Source organism: Sebastes fasciatus, chromosome 1, assembly GCF_043250625.1.
Source record: "Sebastes fasciatus isolate fSebFas1 chromosome 1, fSebFas1.pri, whole genome shotgun sequence".
NCBI classification, from domain to species: Eukaryota; Metazoa; Chordata; class Actinopteri; order Perciformes; family Sebastidae; genus Sebastes; species Sebastes fasciatus.
Window position 1 is genome coordinate 6,722,245 of NC_133795.1, and position 24,865 is coordinate 6,747,109.

A 24,865-nucleotide genomic window follows, 5' to 3' on the forward strand; every position below is an offset into this window, starting at 1 on the left:
AATATGAGTGGACAGTGACAACCATGTAGTTTCACTGTATTTTTATTTATTTATTTCAAACAAGTAACAAATAAGTAAAAAAAAAAAAAAAAAAAGTAACAAATATAATGAACAGTATAAATATGGCAAACTGCCAATAAACAAATAATCAACATAAATAGATATTACGTCCGAAATAGAATAGGAAGAAATTAATTTAATGGTTCTAATACTTCACCATAACTCAAAAAATAACTCAATATTTATCATATAAACATTTGTGACAGGTAGCCTATAGGCTATTCCTTTTTTTATTTAAACCTTGGTAATGAAGTAATATTTGTCACTGGTTGTCCACATTGGGTATATATAAATAAAGGTTATATATATATATATATATATATATATATATTAATTAAACCCTCTTTTACAGACTTATAATAATTCTTTATTATATGTTGATGTAAAGTGTTCCAGCAGCAGAAGGACCAGCGGTTTATCTCTCTTTCACACACACCACGTGTGAAGGACTCTGTCACTGAAAGACCTGTTTAACAACGCACGGGGGGCGAACATGTGCCTTTTGTAGTCCATCATCGGAACATTGTAGTTTCACCACGGCACCAACCGCATCACTAATATCCGCCGCCGTTGCAATTACGGAGCCTAGTGTAAGAGCAGTCGGGTTCTCTGAGCACCGTGGTTATACAAGTCCTTGAATGAATGAATTCTCCTTCACATCTTTCCTTGACCTCAGGACATTTTCCATCGAGGTCAAGGAAAAGCGGTTGGGAAAAGTGACCGCAGCCCTTGTCTACTGTTAACTGTGGTTTCTGCATCGGTTTCGTAATCAATGGCAACACAGGTCATGTAAAATGGGTCTCGGGATGTGAAGGCATCTGTGGCTTCCAGACTCTCAGGCAGCATATAAATCCTGCCTACTTATAAAAAAGCTACATGATTGGGAGTTTTTGTAGGTTAATATCAAATTAATATCCATGTCCGCGTAATGATCTCAGTTCTCGGATGAAAATAAGTGAAGCCTTGTTTTCAAGAGCTTTTGATGCTATGATGGGTTATTATCGATTATATTTGTGTGTAGAAATTAAATGTTTTCAGGAGGTTTTAAAGCATGTGTTTTTGTGGCTAAATATGTCCGCTGGGGATGTGCACTTAGGTTGTTAGTAGCATCCTATCATTAGCAGAAGTTATACCACATACTGTCAGTCTGCAATGCTGACATAAATCCTAATATGTTTTCCTGAGCCATCTTTGTCTCCGTCACACTGTCTCCTCTTTTCCTTTATTCCCAGCAACTGAAACCGAGTGAAACAATGCCTCTGCGTTCTCAGACAGCACTTTCTATTGGTTTTGGCTCGAGTCCTCCGTCTTGTCAGTGAAGCTTTCACTATCTTTAGAGTAAGCAGTGCCTGGCTGAGAGGGTCATCTCAGGGCAGGAACTGTCACTTAACCCTTTGACATCCTGCGCAGATGTGTCCCGTTAGGGCTGACATCTCCGAATCAGACAGCACATCCTGCAACATGCCATGTGTTTAATGTGTCAGAGATGTTACTGAGCCGTTGTCAGGGGGGGCTCGGGATTTCTGGTGAGATGCCTTGCTCTTCTCTGGCTGTCGGGTTGAGGCTCGTCCTACTGTAAATCAGGCTCTAGGACAGAGCAAAGAAATTCTTAGTATAACACTAACGTGATTTTACTAATTGATTAGTTAATTTAATCCACAGATCTGTTAAAAGTTTCTCTACAAAGAATCACACAAAAGCTCCACTTTAAATCTTGTGTTTACCAGAGATGTGCTCATAAGTTTCTGATGGGCTTTCTTAGAAATAAGTCATTCAAGGTGAAAAAACTACTAATTGACGAAAGAAATCTTAGTCGACAAAGACCAAAATGACCGATTAGTCGACTGACTGAATAAAAGGGGGCAGCCCTCAAATGAATGCAGTGTCTAAGGGCTCTCCAGCAGATACTTTGAGCTCTGTGTGCACATGTTCCATATTTGCGCAATACTTTTTATAAAAAAAATTTAAGTTTCATTTAAATTTTAAATTTCAATGTCACTATCATATAACGTATAACACTGTCGAACAGTCCTTGACAGAGGGCATTTTCCGAGTACTTATGTCCGCATCCTAACATGCAGACAGTTCAGCAGGACATAACTGGAGTCCATCTTTGTAGAAAGATGTCCATCTTCATCTTCAATTTCACTGTCATATTATTCCATTGTGTGTATCTGTTTCAGTCTCTGAGTCCATTGGGTTTGTGTCGGCGAAAAAACACTTTCCTCCAGTTTACAGCTTTCATTTTTCTATCAACCAGTAGTAGAAGTATACATAGCATATATCTTTGGTCTTTGCCCGTTGCATGTTGGGGTGGTTCTCCAAGTAAAGACAACACAGGATCCATTTGGATAGCAATTTTCATTCTTTTTTAAAATATTTTTTGTTTTATATCTTTGCCAAAATTCCTGCAGTACTGGACAGTCCCAGACGATATGTGAATGATCTCCAGTCATTCCACATTTCCTCCAGCATAAAGCTGATAACAAACGTTGAAATTCATATTTGCGGTAATCCTACACGAGAATGACTTCCTAACATTGTAACTTTCAAAACAGGATTGATGGAGCCTGTAATTAATTATTATTTAATCTTTAATTAATCAGGCAATCTCATCGAGATTAAGATCTCTCTTCTAAGAAAGACCTGAGAACAAGAAACATTCACAAGAACACAATCAGCAAAACAGAAACGGCACAACTACACAATAAACAGAAAGTTACAAGAATCATAAAAAAAACATCAGATAAAAAAGCTTTAAAATATCCAAGAGGAATGCAAGACCTTAGTTTGAAGGCAGTTTGCAATTTGTTGCATTTAAAAGGTGCAGAGTACCTGAAACCAGTTCTGCCAACAGTGTTTCTGAGTGCGTACATGAGGGATATATAAGGTTAAATAGTTAATGGATTTTGTACTGTAGTTGGTGCTGTAGTTCACAGTACCAGCCAACCCCCACTAGGGGTCACCAGAGCTTCTCGGGGGTCACGAGGCCTTCTGGATTTGAAGGGGTGTAAGACGACTTTTAAAAAGAATATACAGTTGGCCTATATCTCAGCATTTCATTCATTTCTGTGTAGAAAACTAAATAAATTGTTGTTTTTAAAGTTTGGATTATTATTTAAGATATAAACAGGATAAGGGCATAGTGAAGACCTGAAACACAAATTATATTCAAAGGGCGTTTCCTCTCTGCTAAACAGCCTCGTCCTGCATTAGAAAAGTACGCAGTTAAAACAACCAAAGAGCTAAAAGAATAATGGCCAAGTGTCAGGGAAAATAAAACAAAGCCTATTAAGTATGTATGAATGTTTAAATAAAAAAAAACACAAAACAGAGAATTGTATTTAAAGTCCCTAAAAATAACTAATCTCTGATTCAATATTCACAGGAAATAATCTGCTCAAAATGTATCTGAATTGCTTGTTTTAAACAAAACGTCCTGCAGTTATTGCGTCCACTATTTGGATTAATTGTACAGTTTATTAGTTGTTCTGTACCGTTATTGTTATACATTGAATATAATATGAATTATCCATAAAATATGTCACCTAGCCAGGAGTCATCAGACTCAATGATAGAAAAAGAAGTCCATTAAGGAAAAGTTGGGGAACCAAACTGCTGTAGTTCATTTGATATATATATATATAAGGCTGTCAAAGTTAACGCGTTAATGCATATTCGTTTCAATGCCACTGATTGCTTCAACCAATTAACACAACTTGTGATTTTTAGGTGGTAACGGGCTCAGTTTAGAAAACCTAAGGAATTCGTTGGTACCAACGATGTCATATGAGCTTGTTGAAAAGGAGGTTAAATAACGCTCCAAACTTATGCTAACTTTTGTTGAGGAAAAACTGGCACAACCATTTTCAAAGGGGTCCCTTGACCTCTGACCTCAAGATATGTGAATGAAAAACGGTTCTATGGGTACCCACGAGTCTCCCCTTTACAGACATGCCCACTTTATGATAATCACATGCAGTTTGGAGCAAGTCATAGTCAAGTCAGCACAATGACACACTGAGAGCTGTTGTTGCCTGTTGGGCTGCAGTTTGCCATGTTATGATCTGAGCATATTTTTTGTGCTAAATGCAGTACCTGTGAGGGTTTCTGGACAATATTTGTCATTGTTTTGTGTTGTTAATTGATTTCCAATAATAAATATATACATACATTTGCATAAAGCAAACATATTTGCCCACTCCCATGTTGATAAGAGTATTAAATACTTGACAAATCTCACTTTAAGGTGCATTTTGAACAGTTAAAATGTGTGACTACTTCAGAGCTCAGAGTGGATATTGAGATTGGGGACTTGTGCAGTGTCGTCTAGTGGCCACAAGGTGTCAGTGTTTCCCTGCTTACTAACCAAAGAGCACAGCGACCACAATAGGGTCAAATGAATTGTCTTGCAGGCAGTCTCCTTTTTCCTTTTTGTTGTTGTGAAGTGAAATTAGGCAGTCGTGACAACATTTATTAAATCACCTCAAATTCAGACATAATTAGAAACCAAATTAAAGCTGAAAGAAAATTATATTAATATATTATTTGAAGTAGGCAAAAAAATTGTAAATTGTTTTCATCTGACTTGATCTAACAAAATGAATGTTTGGTTTACAACCAAGGAGTGAACAAAACACTCAATTTGTTAATTTACATATAAAACACGAGCCTCAGTTTACAGACACGGTTTATGCATAATGGTTCAGACTTCAGAGTGGATATTGAGATTGGGACTTGTGCAGTGTCGTCTAGTCAAATATATATTTGAAAAGTGATCCCATATGTTTAGCTTGATAAACAATAGAAGTCATGCCTATAGACCAGTGTGGTTGTGTGAAGGTATTTGACCACAATGTGATAAATCTAAACACTCCTGTGGGGATAAAATAGGCCTTTAAATGTAAAATGGAGGACAAGTCAAACAGGGAAAAAAACACATTGCAGAAGGTAACGTGCTGCTGTGCAGACATTTATAGGTTTTGGTCAATTAAATATTTTAATCAATTGAAAGCCCTAATATATATATATAGTAAAACACAGGTGATATATCCCTGTTATTATGTGATGATAGTTTCTAAAAGGTTTTCATCTGACCTGATCTAACAAAATACATTTTTGGCTTACAACCAAGGAGTGAAGAAAACACTCAATTTGTTAATTTATATATAAACCACGAGCCTCAGTTTACAGACACAGAAATACAATTGAGATTGTGACCTGTGTAGTGTCGTCTAGTGGCCACAAGGTGTCAGTGTTTCCCTGCTTACTACCCAAAGAGCACAATAGGGTCAAATGAATTGTCTTGCAGCCTCCTTTTTGTTGTTGTGAAGTAAAATTAGGCAGTCGTGACAACATTGTATTAAATCACCTCAAATTCAGACATAATTAGAAACCAAATTAAAGCTGAAATAAAATGATATTAATATATATTTGAAGTAAGCAAAACACCATATGTTTGGTGGATTTGCTTGATAAACAATAGAAGTCCTGCCTATAGACCAGTGGGTGTGAAGGTATTTGACCACACTGTGATAAATCTAAACACTCCTGTGGGGATAAAAAAGGCCTTTAAATGTAAAATAGAGGGGGAGAAAAACACATTGCAGAAGGTAACGTGCTGCTGTGCAGACATTTATAGGTTTTGGTCAAATGATCATCACGACCAGCTCGTTGTGGAGGATGGGAGGTGGATAGAGAGACTCGTAGCAGCTTTTATGCAAATCTCCTTGCTCAGCGTGTTTTGATTGGACAGCAGCGTGGAGGTGTAGCCTGAGAGGCGTGACATCATGCCAATGCAGCTTTATGAAGAAAGTGCGCTTCTCCTGAGCAGGCAGAGGTGCGTCCAGTCCGCCGGCTGCTTCATCTGTGGACATCCAGACATCCAGTGATTCAGTGTGTAAAGCCAAAAACAGGCTGCGAGGTGCAGAGAGTTCAACCAGGTTGCACAAGAAGCTCGGAGGCGTGTTTTTTGTTGCTGAAATCAAAGTTTTGGATTATTATCTGCCCTTTTTTTTCAGAAAGTAAGCGCGCTTTTCTTTTTCTGCTGACTGTATGAAATAAGCTTTGTGGACACTCGGAGAGAAAATGACCGCCGAGGCGCACTCACATCTGCAGAAGAACAACATGGATTTCGTCAGCGACTTCGACTTAATGAAGTTCGGCGTGAAGAAGGAGGCTCTGCAGGGTCTGGACCGCTCCTCCTTCATAGGGGGGCCGTGCAGCCAGCAGCAGCTCCAGAGACCGGTACCGGACCACCAGAGACCGGACTCCGTCTCCTCCACCACTCCTGGCAGCACACCTTGCAACTCGGTACCGGCCTCTCCGAACCTGAACCCGAGCGATCAGAGAAACAACCCGAGCGACCAGTTCTGGATACCCAACACCGGGAACGGGGGTTACCCGCAGCAGATGTACCCGCAGGCTTTTGGGCTGACACCGGAGGACGCGATGGAGGCCCTGATCGGAGCCACGGCGCAGCAGGGACTCCCATCTGGTCCGCACGGACACCATCCTGCACCGCCACCTTTCCAAGCTGAGTATGAAGCTTATGGCCACCTCGCAGAGCCGGTGCAGCACTATCCAGGGCTGCCGGGGCTCCCAGGGCACCCGGGTCACCCCGACATGCACGGCCTCTGTCAAGACCCCTATATTAAAGACGACATCGGGTGCGAGTCTCCTCTGTCTCCGGACGAAGACGACCAGATCCTGCACAGCCGCCACCACGACAGGCGCTCTAACTCCGACGAGCACTTCTCGGACGACCAGCTGGTGTCCATGTCCGTCAGGGAGCTCAACCGGCTCCTCCGAGGCCTCGGCAAGGACGAGGTGATGCGTCTGAAGCAGAAGCGCCGGACCCTGAAAAACCGCGGTTACGCACAGTCCTGCCGCTACAAGCGCGTCCAGCAGAAGCACGTTTTGGAGCACGAAAAGACCAGCCTGGTGTCACAGGTCGAGACGCTGAAACACGAACTGAACAGGCTGATGCGAGAGAGGGATGCATACAAACAGAAATGCGAGAAGCTGTCCGGTGCGAACTGTTACCACGAAACCGGGTCTACCAGTGACAACCCTTCCTCACCCGAGTATTTAATGTGACTTTGTTCCTGCAGAACTGATTCTTCTTTTTCCATGGGGAGGCATTATGTTGACAACTTGCATTGCATCTTTAAACAAAAACAGCCCCATGGATCCATCAAGTTGTAATTAATAATGGACTTAAGGATATCACTCAAATAATTGTAATAGATAACAATTAGGCAACAAGTTATTAATGGAAAAATTACAATGAAGCATGCATGCAGGACATGTATGAGATGTTTTTATTTTATACAGGCGTATCTGTATTTTGTCTGAAAGGAGATACTTGAAATCAGAGAATATTCCCTTTTTATTAATACACAACTTTAATGCTTTCTGCTTCAGTTACTCCTGAATCTTGGTGATTTTTTTGCTTTGCTTAGTTTTTTGTAGCTCAAATTATATTTTGTGTTTCCTTTTTAAAATTAGAAAAAACAATACCGAGAAGAAGAATTATGCTAGATACGACATTTCTTATTTTTTTTTTATGAAGCTGATTCTGCTGGACAGATGTGTTCCGTATTTGCTTTTCTTTTTAAGATAATATATGATTTATGCAAATTGTTATTCATCCACTATTGTTTTTAATTTGCTATGGATCAATAAACCTATTGTGACTTTTTAAAAATTGTGTCTCATCTGCTGATAGATTTACTATCCCACAAATAATATTTACCTCGCATGAACAATTTTCTTAGTTTCTAATACACCATATAAGTATTAGTCTTGTATTTGGTATTCTTATGAGAGCTATTACAACATTTTTGAATATCATACACTCAATATACACATGCTTTTAAATTCCTAAATCCATAAAAGGAAATTCAAACAACACAACATCTGTGCACACTACATAAAACGATAGTATTGAAGTCTTTGAGACGGTATATAATAATAATATATATAAATGTGAAAGTAAATTGACACATTTATTTGCAGCGTAGATGCAAAGACGACGAGCACAAAACCTGCTTCCACTGCAACTTTCTACTCTAAAATTAAGAGTATACGTTTTTTAAATATATTCACAGTGTGCATTTTGAGGAAGTCGTGTTACTTCATTATCATATTATTATTATTATAAGACGGCCAAAGGAAGGAGAGCAGTAACAGCCACGGTGTTGTGTATTTGTTGGTTTGCTGGTGAATGAAAGGACGAGTGGCTTTCTCCCCTTCCGTGACCTTTGCCCTTCGTGGAGCGCTGCTTCCTGTGGGACCCCGGCATGTGAGAGCACAGGGGGCTGCCTGGCAGGGGCTGTGGGGCACAGATAAAATGGAGTGGAAATCAGGCTTCCCCTCTGCTCTCTTCCTCATTGCATTCGTTAACAGAGGAAGAGAGAAAACAACAACCTCGGCACACACACACTGCTCGCCGCTCCTCCGGCCGGCTCCGGAGGAATTTTTTCACTTTTTTTTTGTCTGTCCTGTTACATTTTGAAATCGTCCAGCAAATTTCCTGACAACAGATCGCTCTCAGTTCAGGACTACAATAATATTTGGATGACCGTAATAGTTCCAAGGCCATTGTGATAATGTGTGATAAGTGGTCACATTGTAAATTGAGTTCATAATCTCTGTGATGGCCTGTGTGCTGAAAAGACTGTTTTTCACCGTCAGAGGAGACTTTCTCACCATTACCCCCCCCCTCTCTGTGAGAATCGAGCCGGGCAGGTGGCTCCGTTAACGGCACCACCCTTTAGCCTGGAAACCAGGTTCTCTTTTCATGTGTGACCCCTGACGGTTTTTGACCTCACTGGTCTGTTGAGGGACAGCAGCTCTAAAATCACACCACAGGTGCAAAAACACTTTCCTTCTGAAAACAGGCCTAATCCCTGAAGGTCGGCTCGCTGCACGGGGAGTACATGACGTAGATGTGAACATCAAGGATGTAGCAGAAAATAACCAGATGGTTATGGCAATGAATAATGCTCCTCCTATATTGTAATGTTATTGGGAGGGGCTCATTAATCAGTGGCTTCTTATATACGGCATACGACTTTGTATACAGGCACAGTTCAATTTTCTTCTATTTTAAAAGTGGACTCGTAAATATAGCCATTAACAGTAAACCTACTCAGATGACTGCTGTGCAGAGAGAAAAACTCAACGTCAATTATTATTGAAGAATTTTTGTTATTAAATTAGTTCAGTTAAATTTCTTTGTTCATTTGTTTTGTCTCCAATAAATATAATTTTACACGTCTTGATGTAATTTGTAAATGACATAATCAGGTGAAATATTAAACCTTAACATAAACTATAACCTTCCAAAATAGATTTAGATTGAACAACCTTAAGTGTGTATTTGCACATGCAATGTTGGAGAAAATTGGGTGCAATGTGTGTGTATATGCTTGCATATATTTTGCATTGCATGCACGGGTGTATTTTAGTAGGTGTGGTCTTTCTGTGCATTTCTTTGTTCGCGTGTGGTATGTTTGCGCACTTACATACATCACATGAGGATTTCTAAGCAACGGCGGAATAATACAGTAGAAGTGTTGGGCGAGGAGAGCGGTTTGTGGTACTGTGTGACAGTGTGCAGGGTGCCATTGTAGAAACGATTAGCCAGCTCTTTTCCCTCGCATGTGATAGGCTGGTGAGCCTGATGTGGGAGCCTCACACTACCCCAACCCCCCTCCTCCTCCCCGCCACCAACACCCCGAGCCCACAGCGCCTGAGGCTGGCTACTGAGTCAGCAGGAGGGAAAGGTGTCTGCACGGCTGTGGCATCAGAACAAGAGAGAAAGCAAAATAGCTGGAGAAGGATAAAGAGCAGTGAAAACGATTTAGAATAGACACGCTTGCATTTTTTAAAAACAGATGGAGAGAGGGAACGATTGCACGGAAAAAAAAGTCAGAACTAGATGATGAAGCAGGAAGCATCATCATCTTCTAAATTATTTCTAAATCTCTTCTGCAGAGGCTTTTTTTTATTACGTAGTGACTAAGATGTCCGCCTCAACTACGACACACTTTTACACAACGCCTATAGATGGCTGGCGTTAAGTGAAAACGCTCAAATGTTTCCGTCCGAATCTGTTGGTGCTAACCTCTTGGCCGAGTGCAGTGGTTTGCCAAGGCCTGGCTGCATCTCAGACAGCGGACACAGACAGAGGAATGCTGCAGATACTCACCATTGTGTGGGGAGAGGCAGAGGAATGCAGGCTGCCGGGCTACGTACACTGTCACCAATGAACACAGCCAGAGGCCTCGAGCCATGAGGGGACGGCCGGGCCAACGGACCCCGCAGTCAAACATCACTCACCACTTCCATGTGTGATATCATACCCATCTTCTCTGGACAGTGTTAAGCTGGGCATACACCGTACGATTTTAGCCCGTTTCTGACCCGAATTTTGGTCGGCCGTCCACAGACTCTCGCACAGCTGAAGCAGAGCCATGAGCCGTATTCCCGAAAGTCAGTGCCTTTTTTCTCCTCTTTTTACAGTAATCAGAGCGTAGCTATCAAGATAATAATGTACAATACATAAAGTAAAATGTAGCTAGCTTACCTCCAATCCTCTCTGCCACACATGTCTTCCTAGCACAAGTCCATATACAGTACAATGGCACCTCTTTTTTTAGACGTTTCAGCAGACAGGATGAAACAGATGATCAAAGCAGCATGTTTTTGCCTTGTTAGCATCGTGACACATACGGACCAAGCCCCCAGGAAGAGCGCCAGTCGTTGATCCCAATAGTGGTCAAACGGTGGTACTACAACTTCCGTGTCCGTCACGTGATGCCATTGGGTCCAAAAATACTTTTTCACATAGACTTACATTGGGAAAAATCGAAGAATCGACTTCCCAGTACGAACACTTGAATAGCCTATATATAATATATAATAGCCTATAGCTTATTTAAATCATTGGGTCCTAAAAGTTGTGAAATGCGCTAATAGCCGAATCCAGATTTATTTCCCTTCCTCTGTTCATGTGAATGATAACCAGACCTAGGCTGGAGCGAGGGCTGGGAGGCGGAGTTAACAAGCCGTGACGGTTGTGACCCCATGTGACCGAGCGGACGCTACTGCGCCTGCTCCATAGGCCCAATGGATCCGGAAGATCCGGGTACTTTTCCAGTCGGAAGTCAAGCCATTTTGGCTTCATGCGCTATTGAGCAACTTTCATAGGAATGAACGGGGCCCCGCCTCCAACGCTGTATCCAGTTCTCTTAATACATCCATGGTACAGACCTCTGCTAGCAAACAAACTTTACTTGCCTCGGAGCTTTCAAACGTTATTGACAACCCTCAACAGACAGAACGGCCCTCAGAAGCCGACGGGCCGTGTTTTTTTTTCTATTTCACACGTACAATGTGAGCTCTCTGGTCGTTGCTGACGATCGGACCGTACAGTGTAAGCACATAAATCGTGAGCTTTGGCTTTACATCTCAAACGATCTACTCGTACAGTAGGAGTATATTGTATGCCCAGCTTTAGTTTGGCCCAGCTAGACTGTCTAAACACTGAGTATGTTGTTTAAGAGCTCCTCACAAAAACTGTCAGAGATTAGATACAAAATGGCCCGTCAAATAAGAATTAGTTGATCAGCTGAGTAAATATTCTTTTGTTTCAAACAAACCCTGTTGATCAATCAGTGAATTCTGCATTCACACTACTGATTGGCACTAATCTCGTGTGGCTAAATGTCAACTGACCAGACATTTGACCCCCACTAGCCGTTTCCAGCCTCAGCCAGTTCTTTCACCCGTTGTTTTGCAACAGTGAGGGCTCACTGGTGATCGTCTCTGGCTTCACGTGAAGCGCTCAACAGAGATTGGGATGGAGGACAGGATGGACGAGGGGCTTCCTCTTTCACTTCCTATATGAGGGTCCAGTCAAGTGACTCTTGGTGAGAGTGTTAGGTTGTATGTCGCAGGAAAACGCAGCTTCGACGGCTGTGGTTTCCGCTCAGGATGTCCAGTCGCTTCTGCGCACAGTTGTGACACCGTGAATCATGCAGTGGTCACACACGCACACAGACGTCTCCATGGACATGGCACACACGCAGACATGCCTATGCTACAGACAATCATGTGTGTGTGTGTGCACTTTCTTGCTCTTTCACACAGAGCCACATCTTTTTTTTTATTAAATCATGTGATTCTTTCATGTCTTTTTTTTTTATTGCTGTAGCTCCTGCTTGGACTGTGAAAGCATTTGTTTTTCAGTATTGCCACATCCTGAAAGATTCCACGGTAATGATGATTGTACTACTGGTAATGACTTAGGTTATCACATGACGGGCTCTGCAAGCTCCAACAGAGTGGATTAATGTGTAGCCTCAGAACTACAATAAAGCTTGTCTTGCTATCTCATTGGCTGTAATGAGGAATCTGGCTTCCTGGAGACGTTGTGTTCAGCGTGTTTGTGCATGAACTCCTGGGGATCTGATAGGAAGGCCCCGTTGATAAAGTGCTTGTCACGTTTCAGTGACAGAAGTGTGACAAAGTCCTGTCACATTACAGACCCTGGACTTTGCTTACAGAGCAAAGGGTGAACAACTGTATGTAATGATTATACAGGTTCCTCCCAGCGTGACAGAAACATTATAAAACAGCCTGAGAGCCTGTTAACAGAAGTGAAAAACAGAGGGGTTGCACTGGCGTACACAACAGGGGTAAATTAACTGAGCATCTGATGTGAAAGCGACTAATCATTTTAGATATTTCCGCACTCTCAACACCTTGACTTTCTTTTCATACGATGGCTTATTCTCCTGTTTCATGAGTGACACTGCAGTTTTGCAGCGTAAATAAGAGGCCAAAGAGTGAATGAAGGGTCATTACAGTGAAGAGAAGAGTAGAAGAAAAAAAGAAGAGAAGGAATCTCTTTTCCTTTCATTCCCTGCTAGGATTTCCTGTTCTGTTTTATGGGGGTCATGCAGCTGGCAGGCGCCCTCCTGTTTCTGTCCATAATGATGACAGGCATCCATTAGTGCACAGTAGAAACACGAGCCACAGAGGTTAACTCAGGCTCTTCCCCCCCCGTGACTGCCTCTTCCCTTTCCACAGCCCCTGGCCCCCCAGTATACAACCTACCTATCTATAGGGCAGATAATTGTGGCTCTCAGTTGCTGTTGGCAAAACTTTGCTGATTTAAGGGTCAGCTCCTGCTCGGACGCTAACATGTGCACCCTGGCGAGTTTAACACAACCTGGAAAGCAGGTCCAGCCCTCTGGGACCATATTATGTCTCTGGTATATAACAAACTCGCATCCAGGAAAAGTGACGGTGGGACTGTTTTTTGAGAAGAGCGCTGCAGATGAGAAAATAAACAGTTCTGGCTGCTGTTGGGAAATGAACGAGAAGAAAGCATGTTTACTAGTGGGTTTAAATGTAGGAGAGAGATCATTTAAGTAAGAGATAATGTACAGTGAGCCGGCCATTGTTGTGAAATAAACCCTAACAGGGCGTTTGCATCGCCTTGAAGGGGTTTATTTCACAACAATGACACGCTAGCTGTACATTATCCTGCTTATTACATGGCTACCTACTTAAGAAATCAATAATTTGACACAAAAACAGTCCCCCGTAGTCCCACATCAGAACTGCGCCCATAGCAACGGTCTGTTATACATAGCAACGATCTGCTATAAAGACATAACCGACCGTAGAACGCCGTGATTGACTAATCAGAATCGATTATTCGACAAAGCCATGTAATGATGTTTTTAGGATGATGCATACACCGTTGGTGTAGATGGGTAGCTCAAAAAACACCGGAGACTAATGTTACCTGGCGGTTTCACATGTAGTTATTTTAACCTAAACCACGATCTTTCCCTAAACCTAATTTAGTAGTTTTGTTGCCTAAACCTAACCAAATTGTTTACTTTAGTTTTGAAAAGACTGGAGCGGATATTGACATGTGTGTCATGTGTTGCTGTTAGGGCTGTCAAACACGATAATAACACGTTAACGCAAATTTGTTTTAACTCACTAATTTCTTTAACGTATTAACGCAATTTACGATTTTTAGGTTTTTAGCGGGTTCAGTTTTAAAGCTAGAATACTTTTATCATATGAAACTAGAAAAAACCTAAGGAATCCATTGGTACCAATCATGTCATAGTAGCTTGGTTAAATAACGCTCCAAACTTGCGATGCATTTTGGCAAGGAAAAACTGTCATGGCCATTTTCACTTTATGATAATCACATGCAGTTTTGGGCAAGTCATAGTCAAGTCAGCACACTGACACACTGACAGCTGTTGTTGCCTGTTGGGCTGCAGTTTGACATGTTATGATTTGAGCATATTTTTTATGCTAAATGCAGTACCTGTGAGGGTTTCTGGACAATATTAGTCATTGTTTTGTGTTGTTAATTGATTTCCAATAATACATATGTACATACATTTGCATAAAGCAGCATATTTGTCCACTCCCATGTTGATAAGAGTATTAAATACTTGACAAATCTCCCTTTAAGGTACACTTTGAAATATAAAAAAAATTTGTGATTAATTTGCAATTAATTGTGATTATGGACGATTAATCACGATTAAATATTTTTACCGACTGACAGCCTAGTTGCTGTAAATTCATAGGAAAACAAGAATGAGGAAATGAGGAATAACTTTCTGTAAGATATGATGTGAGGACAGTTGCATGATGTGTCACTGTGAGTTTAAAATGAACGGTGGCTCAAAAAGTGAGACAAGCAAAAGATCTCCCAGAGATGTATCTACAGACAAACTATAATCTTGATCAGGTTTAGTGGGAAAATCTTAGTGACTGACAAACTGTTCCCTCATAAAGCGTGAGAAAAGTACATATGAACAGATTATAGGGTTTGAAACTACAGTTGTAACTGCACATGTACCATTCAACACCCTTCCTCATAAGTTTCTGCGGGTGTCACTGACATGAGAATATGGCATCGGTGTCATACGTTCTGGTAACGTCTAACAGGCCTCCTTGGAATTGGGTGTGTCACTCTCCCACTAGTGTGTCATGTTAACATCTCCCTTGTGTCATAACTCTTCCCTCATGTTTCTCAGAAGCACCATTCTGAACTGAGAGCCATATAATTTTTCCTTTCAGCTGATTTTAGCGCAGCCGTATCCGTCTCCACGTCTTCTACGCAGCTGGAGGACTTGGCAGGACAGCGTTCACACGCCCATTCTTTGATTCTTTGGCCATCTTTGTCATCATGCACGACGTTAAGCCTCCGCTACAACAACTGAGTAACAACCATCTGTGTGCTGTGGTTGGGCTGTCAGGGAGTGAAGCTTGTGATTGGCCAACATAGAGCTTATAAGGGATCTATTTAAGGGGACGCAGGCCTTTATACTACAGTGAACCCATGTACTTGTTTGCTCTTTTTGTGGTCAAGATACAGGAAGTGCTTTGTTCTGGGATTTAACGGCAGAAAAAAAAAGAAACCGTAACTTCTCAAAAGAATTAAATGAAAGGTTACAAGTGAACAACAAAGTTTATAGAGGGTGTGATAAGAATTCCCACTGAATTTAACATAGACTTCATTTGTGAGACAAATGTCGTTTGAAGCTACCGTCTGCTTCTCGTGTCTTGATTGTTACAAATAAAATTCTCATGGTTACATGCAAATTATGAACTTTGACGAATGCAAAAAATACTAACAATTGGTATATAAGTACTATATTTCTGATAATTTATGAAATCAAACCTGCAATTTTTTTGGCAACTTAAGTGGAGCAGAAACAAACTGTAAAAACAACACTGACATTTGATCACGTTTTTAAAGAATTAGTTTGACCTTTTGGTCACAACTGTTTGCTGACCTGGCTCCACAATGGCGGAACAAACTCCCCATTGACATCAGAGCACACGTCTTCTACCGCAGACTGAAAACTCATCCGTTCAGACTGCCCTTTGGCCCATAAAATAAGATTAACATCTATCTCTTATTGTCTCTAAATGAAGCACTTGACGTAGTTCAGCATATCTGATGAAGTCGATGCACTTGGATGATTCTTGCACTTTTTTGGGTATGAACCATAGACTGTATATAAAGATGGACAACAAGTCTCCACTTCCTCCCACTGTACAGAAGTGAATCCAAGATATCCCGGATACGGGAGCTGCTATCTTGAGATTTTGATGTCCTTTGGAGCCAGAGTCTGTGCATTAGTGATCAGGCGGTGGAACCGCGGTATCTAGGTCACCGCCCGAAACCGAAAGACTGAAACCATCTTTGGGAAAAATGTATTTGACGTGTACTTAGATTTTTTTTATTTTGGCCCGTGTCCCATCCGCTTACGTGGAGGAGGTGGGATTTATGACCTATACTGCAGCCAGCCACCAGGGGGCGATCAAGATGTTTTGGCTTCACTTTTGGGAGTAATGTCGTCCATCTTTATGTACAGTCTATGCACTAGAGAAAAAATCAGGGGATCACCAAAGTCAGTAGGATTCGTCCTCTGAGGAACATGAATATCTGTGCAAAATTTCATTCCATCCAATTTTTGTTTAAATATTTATTTTTGGACCAAAGCGCGGTCTGACAAACCATCTATTGATTATAGCTGCTTTAAGAATTTTGAATTTTTTGCGAAGGCTATAGTTTGTGGTGATGTTGTTCTGTACTGCATTGTATTGTCTATCTTATTATTATTATTATTATTACCTCCACCAAGGAGGTTATGTTTTGGGATCGGTTTGTTGGTTGGTTGTTTTTTTTGTTTGTCAGCAGCATTACGGAAAAACTACCTGGCCAGATTTTCGGTATTGGCGGAAGAGTTTAGCATGAGCCAAAGAAGAACCCATTAAATTTTGGAGCGGATACAAATCACACCGGCGGATACACTCATTATTTTTCACTTATGGAAAAAGCCGTGGCGGAAGTCTGCGCTCTCTGGATGCCCTTCTAGTTTATCCTGAGATACAGCTGATTGTTAACTGACTTTTACAAGTCTTTTATAGCCTTCACAAGGCAAAAAATAATTGGTATGAACGCACTGTTGGCAAATGATTTAAAAAAAGCAGCAGTCCAGTGTCAAAGAGAAAGTGAACTGTGTGAGGTAACACAACGCCCACACGTGGCCGAGCGGTAGCCTGCAGCACTAACATGTCCAGGCTGAACAACAACACAAGTTGGTGGCCTCTGAGCCGTAACCCAACAAACTCTGACCTCGACCTGCACGTCAGGTGTTGAGAAACGTTCAACTGTCCAAATGTTGTGGGAACCCCCCATCTGTCTGCCTCCCGTATACGTTTTGCACAGAAACCTCAGACGTGATCTCACAAATGAGTGAAAATGACAAACTATCAGACTGATAACATCAAATGCTCCTTAAAATGTGTCTCTGCCTCTGTTTTGGCTGCTCTGGTGAAAAACATTCGGAGCGAGTATGTCAGCTTCAAGTCTCTTTTGTACAGGCGAGGTCAAAAGGTCACCATAAGTCTGTGAGTGACAGCAGTAATGGCGAGCGGAGCTATATTTAAATCCCGAGGAGAGGAACAGCCTTGACTCACGTGTGGACCCTGCGCATCCTCTTTCCGCACAAAAAAATGAATCTGCTCGTCTTAAGTTTCCTAAGCATCCATATGACTTGATGGCAGTAATTATTTTAAGACGCTGATGGTGTAATCTGTTAGCTGAATTAGCAAATATTGTCAGACGCAACCTTTGCAATAAAGGGTAGTTAAAAATAAAAAAAAAGAAAAGTATATTTTTGACAATGCTCTCATGTCTCCTTATATAGGTTAGAAAGTAGGTTGCGTATTATTGGAAAGAGTAAAGTATCCCTGCCTGGTTAGAATAGATTTTATTGATCCGTGTGATAAAATGAACCCTTCTCTTTCCCAATGTCCTGCTGAGGAGTTCAGTTGCTTTGTTGTCTGAATAGATCTGGCGTCTAACTGTGTTGATTCGTCTGTGGCAGCTGAGGTGTTTAGTAAAGCTGCTGTGGTTGATTGGTGGGAAGGAGTGGAAAACAGCAGCATTGGGCTTTCCCACAGAACCAGACTTTGAAATAGGAGCAGCTTCTCTGAAGCTTTATCAAGCCTCGATCACCTGATAAATCTGTCAGAAGCTGCACTCCCGTCCATAGGAACCTGTTATTCATATGTGCTAGTAAAACAGATCTTTGAAGGACTAATCCTTTAATCCTGATTCATTGTTTCATCAGCAGAAGAAACACTTGTGTTTGCTGCAAAGACTTAAACTTGTTATCTCGAGTGGTGCTTCCCAAATCAGTTTAAAGTGTCACATAAATGGTTTGAGATTAATGAGAAAAGTGTGGCCCACGGATCGTATGTTATCCCGTCACTCTTTGTGTTTTCTCACCGGCTTACCCCCGAGGGCTACTTTGACATGCACGTGCATACCTATCTGTGCTGCTATCTCTTTACAGTATATCTGTGTCAGCAGCGGGCTGAGGAGCAGGAGCATGAGAAATGGAGGCGAGCTCGGTCCTCAGTCCCACGGATAGGGGCTGTGCACTCGGCTGTAAACGGTTTTCTGTGTGTGTGTGTGTGTGTGTGTGTGTCGGGAGTTTATTTCCATCTGTTTTCATCACCTCTGGAAAGGTGGCATGACGAGTCTTCCCACAGGAGTTTGCGAGAGCGTTGCCGTCCCGCACCTTCCTCCTCTCCTCACCTTACTTGATGACATGGGCCTTATCGCTGCATCTGCCGGGCCAGTTAGTCCTTCTCCTTTGTTTGAGGATTAGGGGACGCTACTGCACCTATTGTGAGCTTTTTCTACAGATATCTTCTTCTGTCTGTATTTAGAATCAAACGATTATTTCAGATAATCTTAAAGCTTAATTGAATAATATCTGCGGCTGCTATGATGAACTCCCTCTGACTGCGAAATATGCAAATATCTCTTTTTACTCCACGTTGCATTAAATCATCATTCTGTTTGGCCTCGAGCTGCGGGGGGAGAGAGAAGCGGCTGCTTGTTTGGATCCACAAGTCAGGAAGCTGCGTACCTGATATGATAAACTAAAATATGTGTTTTAAATGTGTAATATTTCACGCCAATACGAGGTCAGAATTTAATACGTTTCATTCAGTTTCACTTCAGAAATGTTTCGCAAAAGTACTGACAGCATCAAAGAGGGGATGCCTTCACTCCATAGTGAGCCACCGTTACAAAGAGAGGTTGACCTTGCCTTTGGCCTCTTGGCTGTCTGACAAAGCAATCCCCATGCTCTAGTGCAGTACGGCTGTCCTCTAAATGAAAGTAGCTGAGAGGCGAAGGGCAAAGAGGCCTATGGAATATCAATGTGCGATGCTCTCAATTAAGATTAAAGCTTCAAATGGAATCCTATGGAGCCGCTTCCCTAAGAAATGCTTGACATTTTACCCTTGCTGACTCTGGATAAAAAAAGAGTCCTGCGCCACCAGTACCACCACCACCACCACCTCCACCTCCACCTCCACCACAGCCGCTAACTAGCTGCCCCTCCTCGGCGATCCACTGAATTCATTCTGTAGATATTGACTTAGTCTACAGTCACACTTCTAAGAAATAAGTGAAATGGATCATCTTACTGCCAGCGGATGATAAGAATACTGAAATATGGAAAAGCGTCTGGATCAGCAAAATGACAAACCGGGGGGTGGGAATATGAGGCAGTCATGATAAACCCTTAGAGACAAATTCCCCACAGCTAGACGGAGAACTGAGGAGAGAGAAAAAGAGGGGAAGAGAGGTAAAGGAGAAAAGAAAAATATACATCTGCAACATGCACATTTTAAATGTACGTTTAAGAGAAAGAGCCTCATTAATTTACAATACGTGCATCCTCTCTGAAAGCCAGACAAACTGCACGTAGAGACGGCTTTTAAACACATAAAACACCAGCCATAGGGATTTTGTAAAATTGGGAAGTCTTATCTGATCTGAAAAAGATTCATTATATGAGTCAGTTTAAGACTTTCTGTATTTTACTTTCACTATAACAAATAAATACATGACATCTTTTTCTCTGACAACTGCACACAGTATTGTCTCTGTGTATTTTCCAACCACCAAACATTCCTCATTCATAAGAAAACAGCCAATTACAAAGCTATAATTAGTACACTGTTTGAGATTTATTTAGCAGTTTTGTTAAGATTCAGCAGATGTCGTTTCTGGGCCAGTGGCTTCGGTTTGAATATAAAAAAAAACACGAGTCTGTATTTGCTCGGAATATGCGGCACATTTCCCGGTGATTTACAGAACATGATGTCGGTTGTTTGCATCTGATCTCGTAGATTAATGCAGATTATGATGTGTGTTTACAGCGTGTATCTGCCAGCATCATCACAATCTGAGCTGTGCGAGTTTCTAGTTGGAACAAAAGACGTTGGGGTGGAAAAAAACAAAACATGTGGCTATTTAAATAAAGAGAGTAAATTAATAAGAAACACACATATCTGCTTGTTGTTATTGAGAAGCTCCAGATGGGGCTAAGCTATATTTATAAAGATGATATAACATTTTATTGCTGAAAGTAAGAGAGCAGGGGGCTGATTATGAACGCGATGTAGAAAATAAGATCAAAATGGAGCCTATCGTGTAAACTCCACCCTTGATAAACAGAATTCCACATCACGCTCCAACTCTGCAGTTAACTGAATCAATGCAATTCCACTTGTGCTGATCTTGCAGACTGAGGCCCTTCCCCCATCCTCCCTCTCCCTCTCTCTCTCCCCCTCTCTCTCTCTCTTTCCCTCTCTCTCTTTCCCTCTCCTCTCTAACACACACACACAAACCCGTCTCCCTCCCCGCGCAGGTCTACCCATCGTAACACATTAGCAGTAGAAGCCATCACACAATCAAGACAAGGCAGTGTATGAGACGTCAGGCCAATTTGTTTCCTTCTTGGAGCTACATCACATTAGCAGGGTGGCTATACCCTTGAGCTAAATCCAAGTTCACACAGAGGGAGCGGGCTGCCGGACAGGAGGGCAGCAATGTCAGCACTTTTCAGACGGCTGCTGACATGTATCCAGCAGACTGACATGTATGAAAAAAAAAAAAAAAAAGCTTGATAGTTTGAAATATGGTCCTTTGGATGTTTCTTTTTTTTTTTTGCGAGGCATTTCCTGAGGCATGGAAGAGAAAGAGTGCACAGTCAGAAAATTAAAAAAGTTCTCCAGCGAGAGGTCAGGACATCAAATGAATCCTTTTCGGCTTTTTTTTTCCCACTGTCATCAGGATCTCAAACAAATATGACTTCAGCTGTGCAATCCGTGAATCAGAAGACAAATGTGACTCAGAGAGGCCAGTCAATAGTTCAATTATCTGATGTCTGTCTTGCTTAATTAAACATATAATTGACTATCCAAGGACTAATGATAGCCATCCCATTACCCATGAATCCAATGGATTTGGCATAACCACCACTTGACCCCGCCGTGCATTGACTGGCCTCAGGTACGGGGTCAGAGTGTATCCACTGTTCACCGCCGGAACGCTCCTTTCGAGACTTCCCCGTCGCATGTCTCTGGATGTGGCGCTCAGCTCTGCCAAAAACAGTTGGAGGGAAAAATGCAATTACTGCAAGATTATCATACTGCTTCCGTTTGACTTTTCTGACTGAATTCATGAATATATATGAATCCATCTTGCATCTCAATCTGGAAACCCCCACATCTTACCCCCCCACCCCGCTACACATCTATGTTTGGCTGGTGGCATTTTCTTTGTTTCCTCAAAGTGTGTTTTTACAGGAAGATTAAAGTGTTACCCTGAAAATCCCAGACCATAATTCAAAAAAGTATCAACATTAAAAAATTCAGCACACATTTGTCTGAGTAAAAAAAAATCCCTGTAAAATAAATTTACAGAACTTTAAGGCAGAATAAATAAAGGGTGTGTTTTTCCTAAATATCGCTGTTGTCAGGTGAAAACCCCCAAAATATCAACTTTTCAGGAACTAAGAAACAGAACCTGTTTTTTTTTAGCTTGATGACGAAGCATTTTATAAGTTTATCCAATTCTGAAACGTTTTCATGAGCTACAGGCCCGTAGAATATATTCAAACCATAGAGGACCATTTAAAGGTGCTAAATTGGATATCCAGAGTATTAATAGAGCAGCAAACAAATATTTGCTATGTAAAGGAGTCGCTCTCCCTCTGTGTGTGTGTGTGTGTGTGTGTTGTAATTCAAGTTTCTCCATGCCTTGTTGACGTAGCCGGGCTGGCCGTGCATGCTTTTAGTGCATGTTAGTGCATGTGAGCATGCCCCACTGGCTTTGTCATGGAAGTGTAGCACCCACCCTCCGGTTCCCCCTCAGAAAAACCCTGTTAGCTCTGTCAGCACTTTCGCTGTTGCACTACTTTGAGAGGGCTCATACACTGAGAGGGTGCATCTCTTTGCAAATGAAATGAGTTCATCTTTGCATGTGAATCGATAGTGTTTTTGAGAATCAATACAATATCACAAAACATAATATCGTGATAGTTAATTTTTTTCAATATTTTCTTACACCCCTAGTTAGCACCGTTAGCTGCGAACTGCTGGCTCGCCGTCGCCATGTTTAGAGCCGTTGTGAGACGCAATAGAAATGCTGCCAATCCCGTATTTAGCACCTTTTAAATTGAAGAAATAGTCAGACGACGTTCTTGCTGAGAGTTGAGAAGATTGATACCACTCTCAGACCAGAGAGTGGTATCAATCTTCTCATCTTACTCTCGGCAAGAAAGTGAATCAGCATATTTCCAAAAATGTTAAACTCTTCCTTTAAAATTATTTTAAAAGAGAAAAATCACAATCACCTCCTAAAGGCCTTTACACACCAGTGTTGTTGTTTTTTTTGTGCAATTAATTTGCACGCCAATATATTTTTTTTAACTGTTTTTGACATGGATACTTTCACAGAGAATGCAAATATTAAGTGGTGAAAAAGCAGCGTAATTTTTTTTCGGAATGAGGAAGTTTTTTTTAGCTTTTGTACCGCGAATAAAAGCATCAATCAATCACGTTGTGCGGAAGCAATTGAGTTGCGCCTTTATTTATGAAACAACAACACAGCGGCAAACTTTATTAATCCTTCCAACCTTGACAAAGGCCTTAACTGAGGCTGGTTACCATTTAAAAATGTTTGATTCTAGTGCCAATACAATACCAGACTTTTGGTATAAATACCCAAACAATTCTTTTTTATATACCTTACTTTGACAAATGTAAACATGTTTTTCTAAGAAACAGTTTTCTTATTTAACAAAAGAAGCAAAAGTTCACGAATACTAAATGTTGTATAAACACAAACAGAGACACAAGACCTTTGACAAAATAAAATAGTCTAAAATAGACAAAATATTGATTTAAATCAGGAACGTCACTATTATGAATCTGACCAGATATTTGATGTCAGTTTTGTTTTTGATAATTGGTTTATTATAGGTTTTCTTTAAGTAGCCTATTGAGAACATAAAAACAATATAGCCATAAAGTAAAGGTAAAGTAAACAAGAGCACAGATCAACTAACTTAAGTTGAATTGTGCATATTACATTACTGTAATTATTTCCTGTAATATGACGCCACTTTTCAAGCCTCTGGAGGATTTGTAGGCAATCCTCTTTCACATTTCCTTGCAAATTATATAATATATATTTTTTTATATGTGTAAATAAAGAAACAAACAACAACAAGAGTTCACTTAGAGAAATTGGTACTTTTTGTTTTTAACACTTACTCAATGAGCAGTTCTGTTTATGAGGTCCACACAGTACTACAATTGTGTAAATATCAAATCACTGCACACTTCTAAATGCCTGATAACACCTAAACCCAACCCCCACAAACACACACACACTCACACGCACACGCACACGCACACGCACACGCACACACACACACACACACACACACACACACACACACACACACACACACACACACACACACACACACACAGAGAGATCACCCCTCTCTCCCTGAATGTATCACCAACCTTTGGACTTCTCCACTACTCCCCTTAATAGCTCAATCTGACGGATCATTTAAAAGCCAGCTGAAACAGACAGATGGGTAATGGATTGCATGGCAAATCAATGGCCGGATCAATGGAAGACATGCATCAATAAATGGATAGAGAGCTGCTGAAATAGACACCAGAGTTAATGTGGAACAGTGTAGAACATCATTGTGTGGAGGAGCACACAGTGGGGAAGGCTAATACGAGTCGCCCCGGCTGATAAGGTGTCCTTTTGAATAATGGAGACAACAAACTGACAGTGATAAGCTAAACTTAAGCTGCTATAGTGGGGCTGAGGGAGCTGCGTATTTAGTGCCCATCCCCAACACACACACACACACACACACGCACCCACACTCACACACACACTCTCTCTCTGTCTCATAAAGGCAGCCACCACTAGGCCAATTTCTCTGCCTACTGTAGCTCCACAGCAGTTTCCTGCCAATTTACACGAGTATAATCATGTGACAGTCCCGGTCACACCGAGGCTGTGGTGAGCTGGACTGTAGATACAGTATCAGGGGAACAGTGAGGCTGTAAATTAAGGACAAATCTGTGTTGTTGTTTTTTTTTGCAAAAAACACAAAGTCCCAGGAATCTTTCCTCTGTCCTCATCAGGGACGTATGAGCAAACGCAGAGTCACCTTCACCAGGGACAAACTATATCCTTGTTTTTTCAGATGTACGTATAGAACGCTGAGCTAACATGCAGGGACACATGGCGTTGTGGGGGAGCAGCTCGCCACAAGTGTTGAACTTGTGTTGGACCCAGGTGGCGTTGTGACCAGAGTCTGACTCATCGCTGCAG

General features: G+C 41.4%; 1 protein-coding gene and 1 long non-coding RNA gene across 8 annotated transcripts in view; both read left to right on the forward strand.

Moving 5' to 3' along the window:
* The window catches only part of LOC141781885 (uncharacterized), a 42,891-nt gene that overhangs the window by 7,296 nt on the left and 10,730 nt on the right, over positions 1–24,865 (forward strand). The gene's annotated exons all lie outside the window — the stretch shown is intronic.
* Positions 5,875–7,768, forward strand: LOC141781673 (transcription factor MafB-like). Its single transcript, XM_074657500.1, has one exon. The coding sequence runs from the start codon at positions 6,148–6,150 to the stop codon at positions 7,156–7,158; it is 1,011 nt and encodes a 336-aa protein (XP_074513601.1). The 5' UTR covers positions 5,875–6,147; the 3' UTR covers positions 7,159–7,768.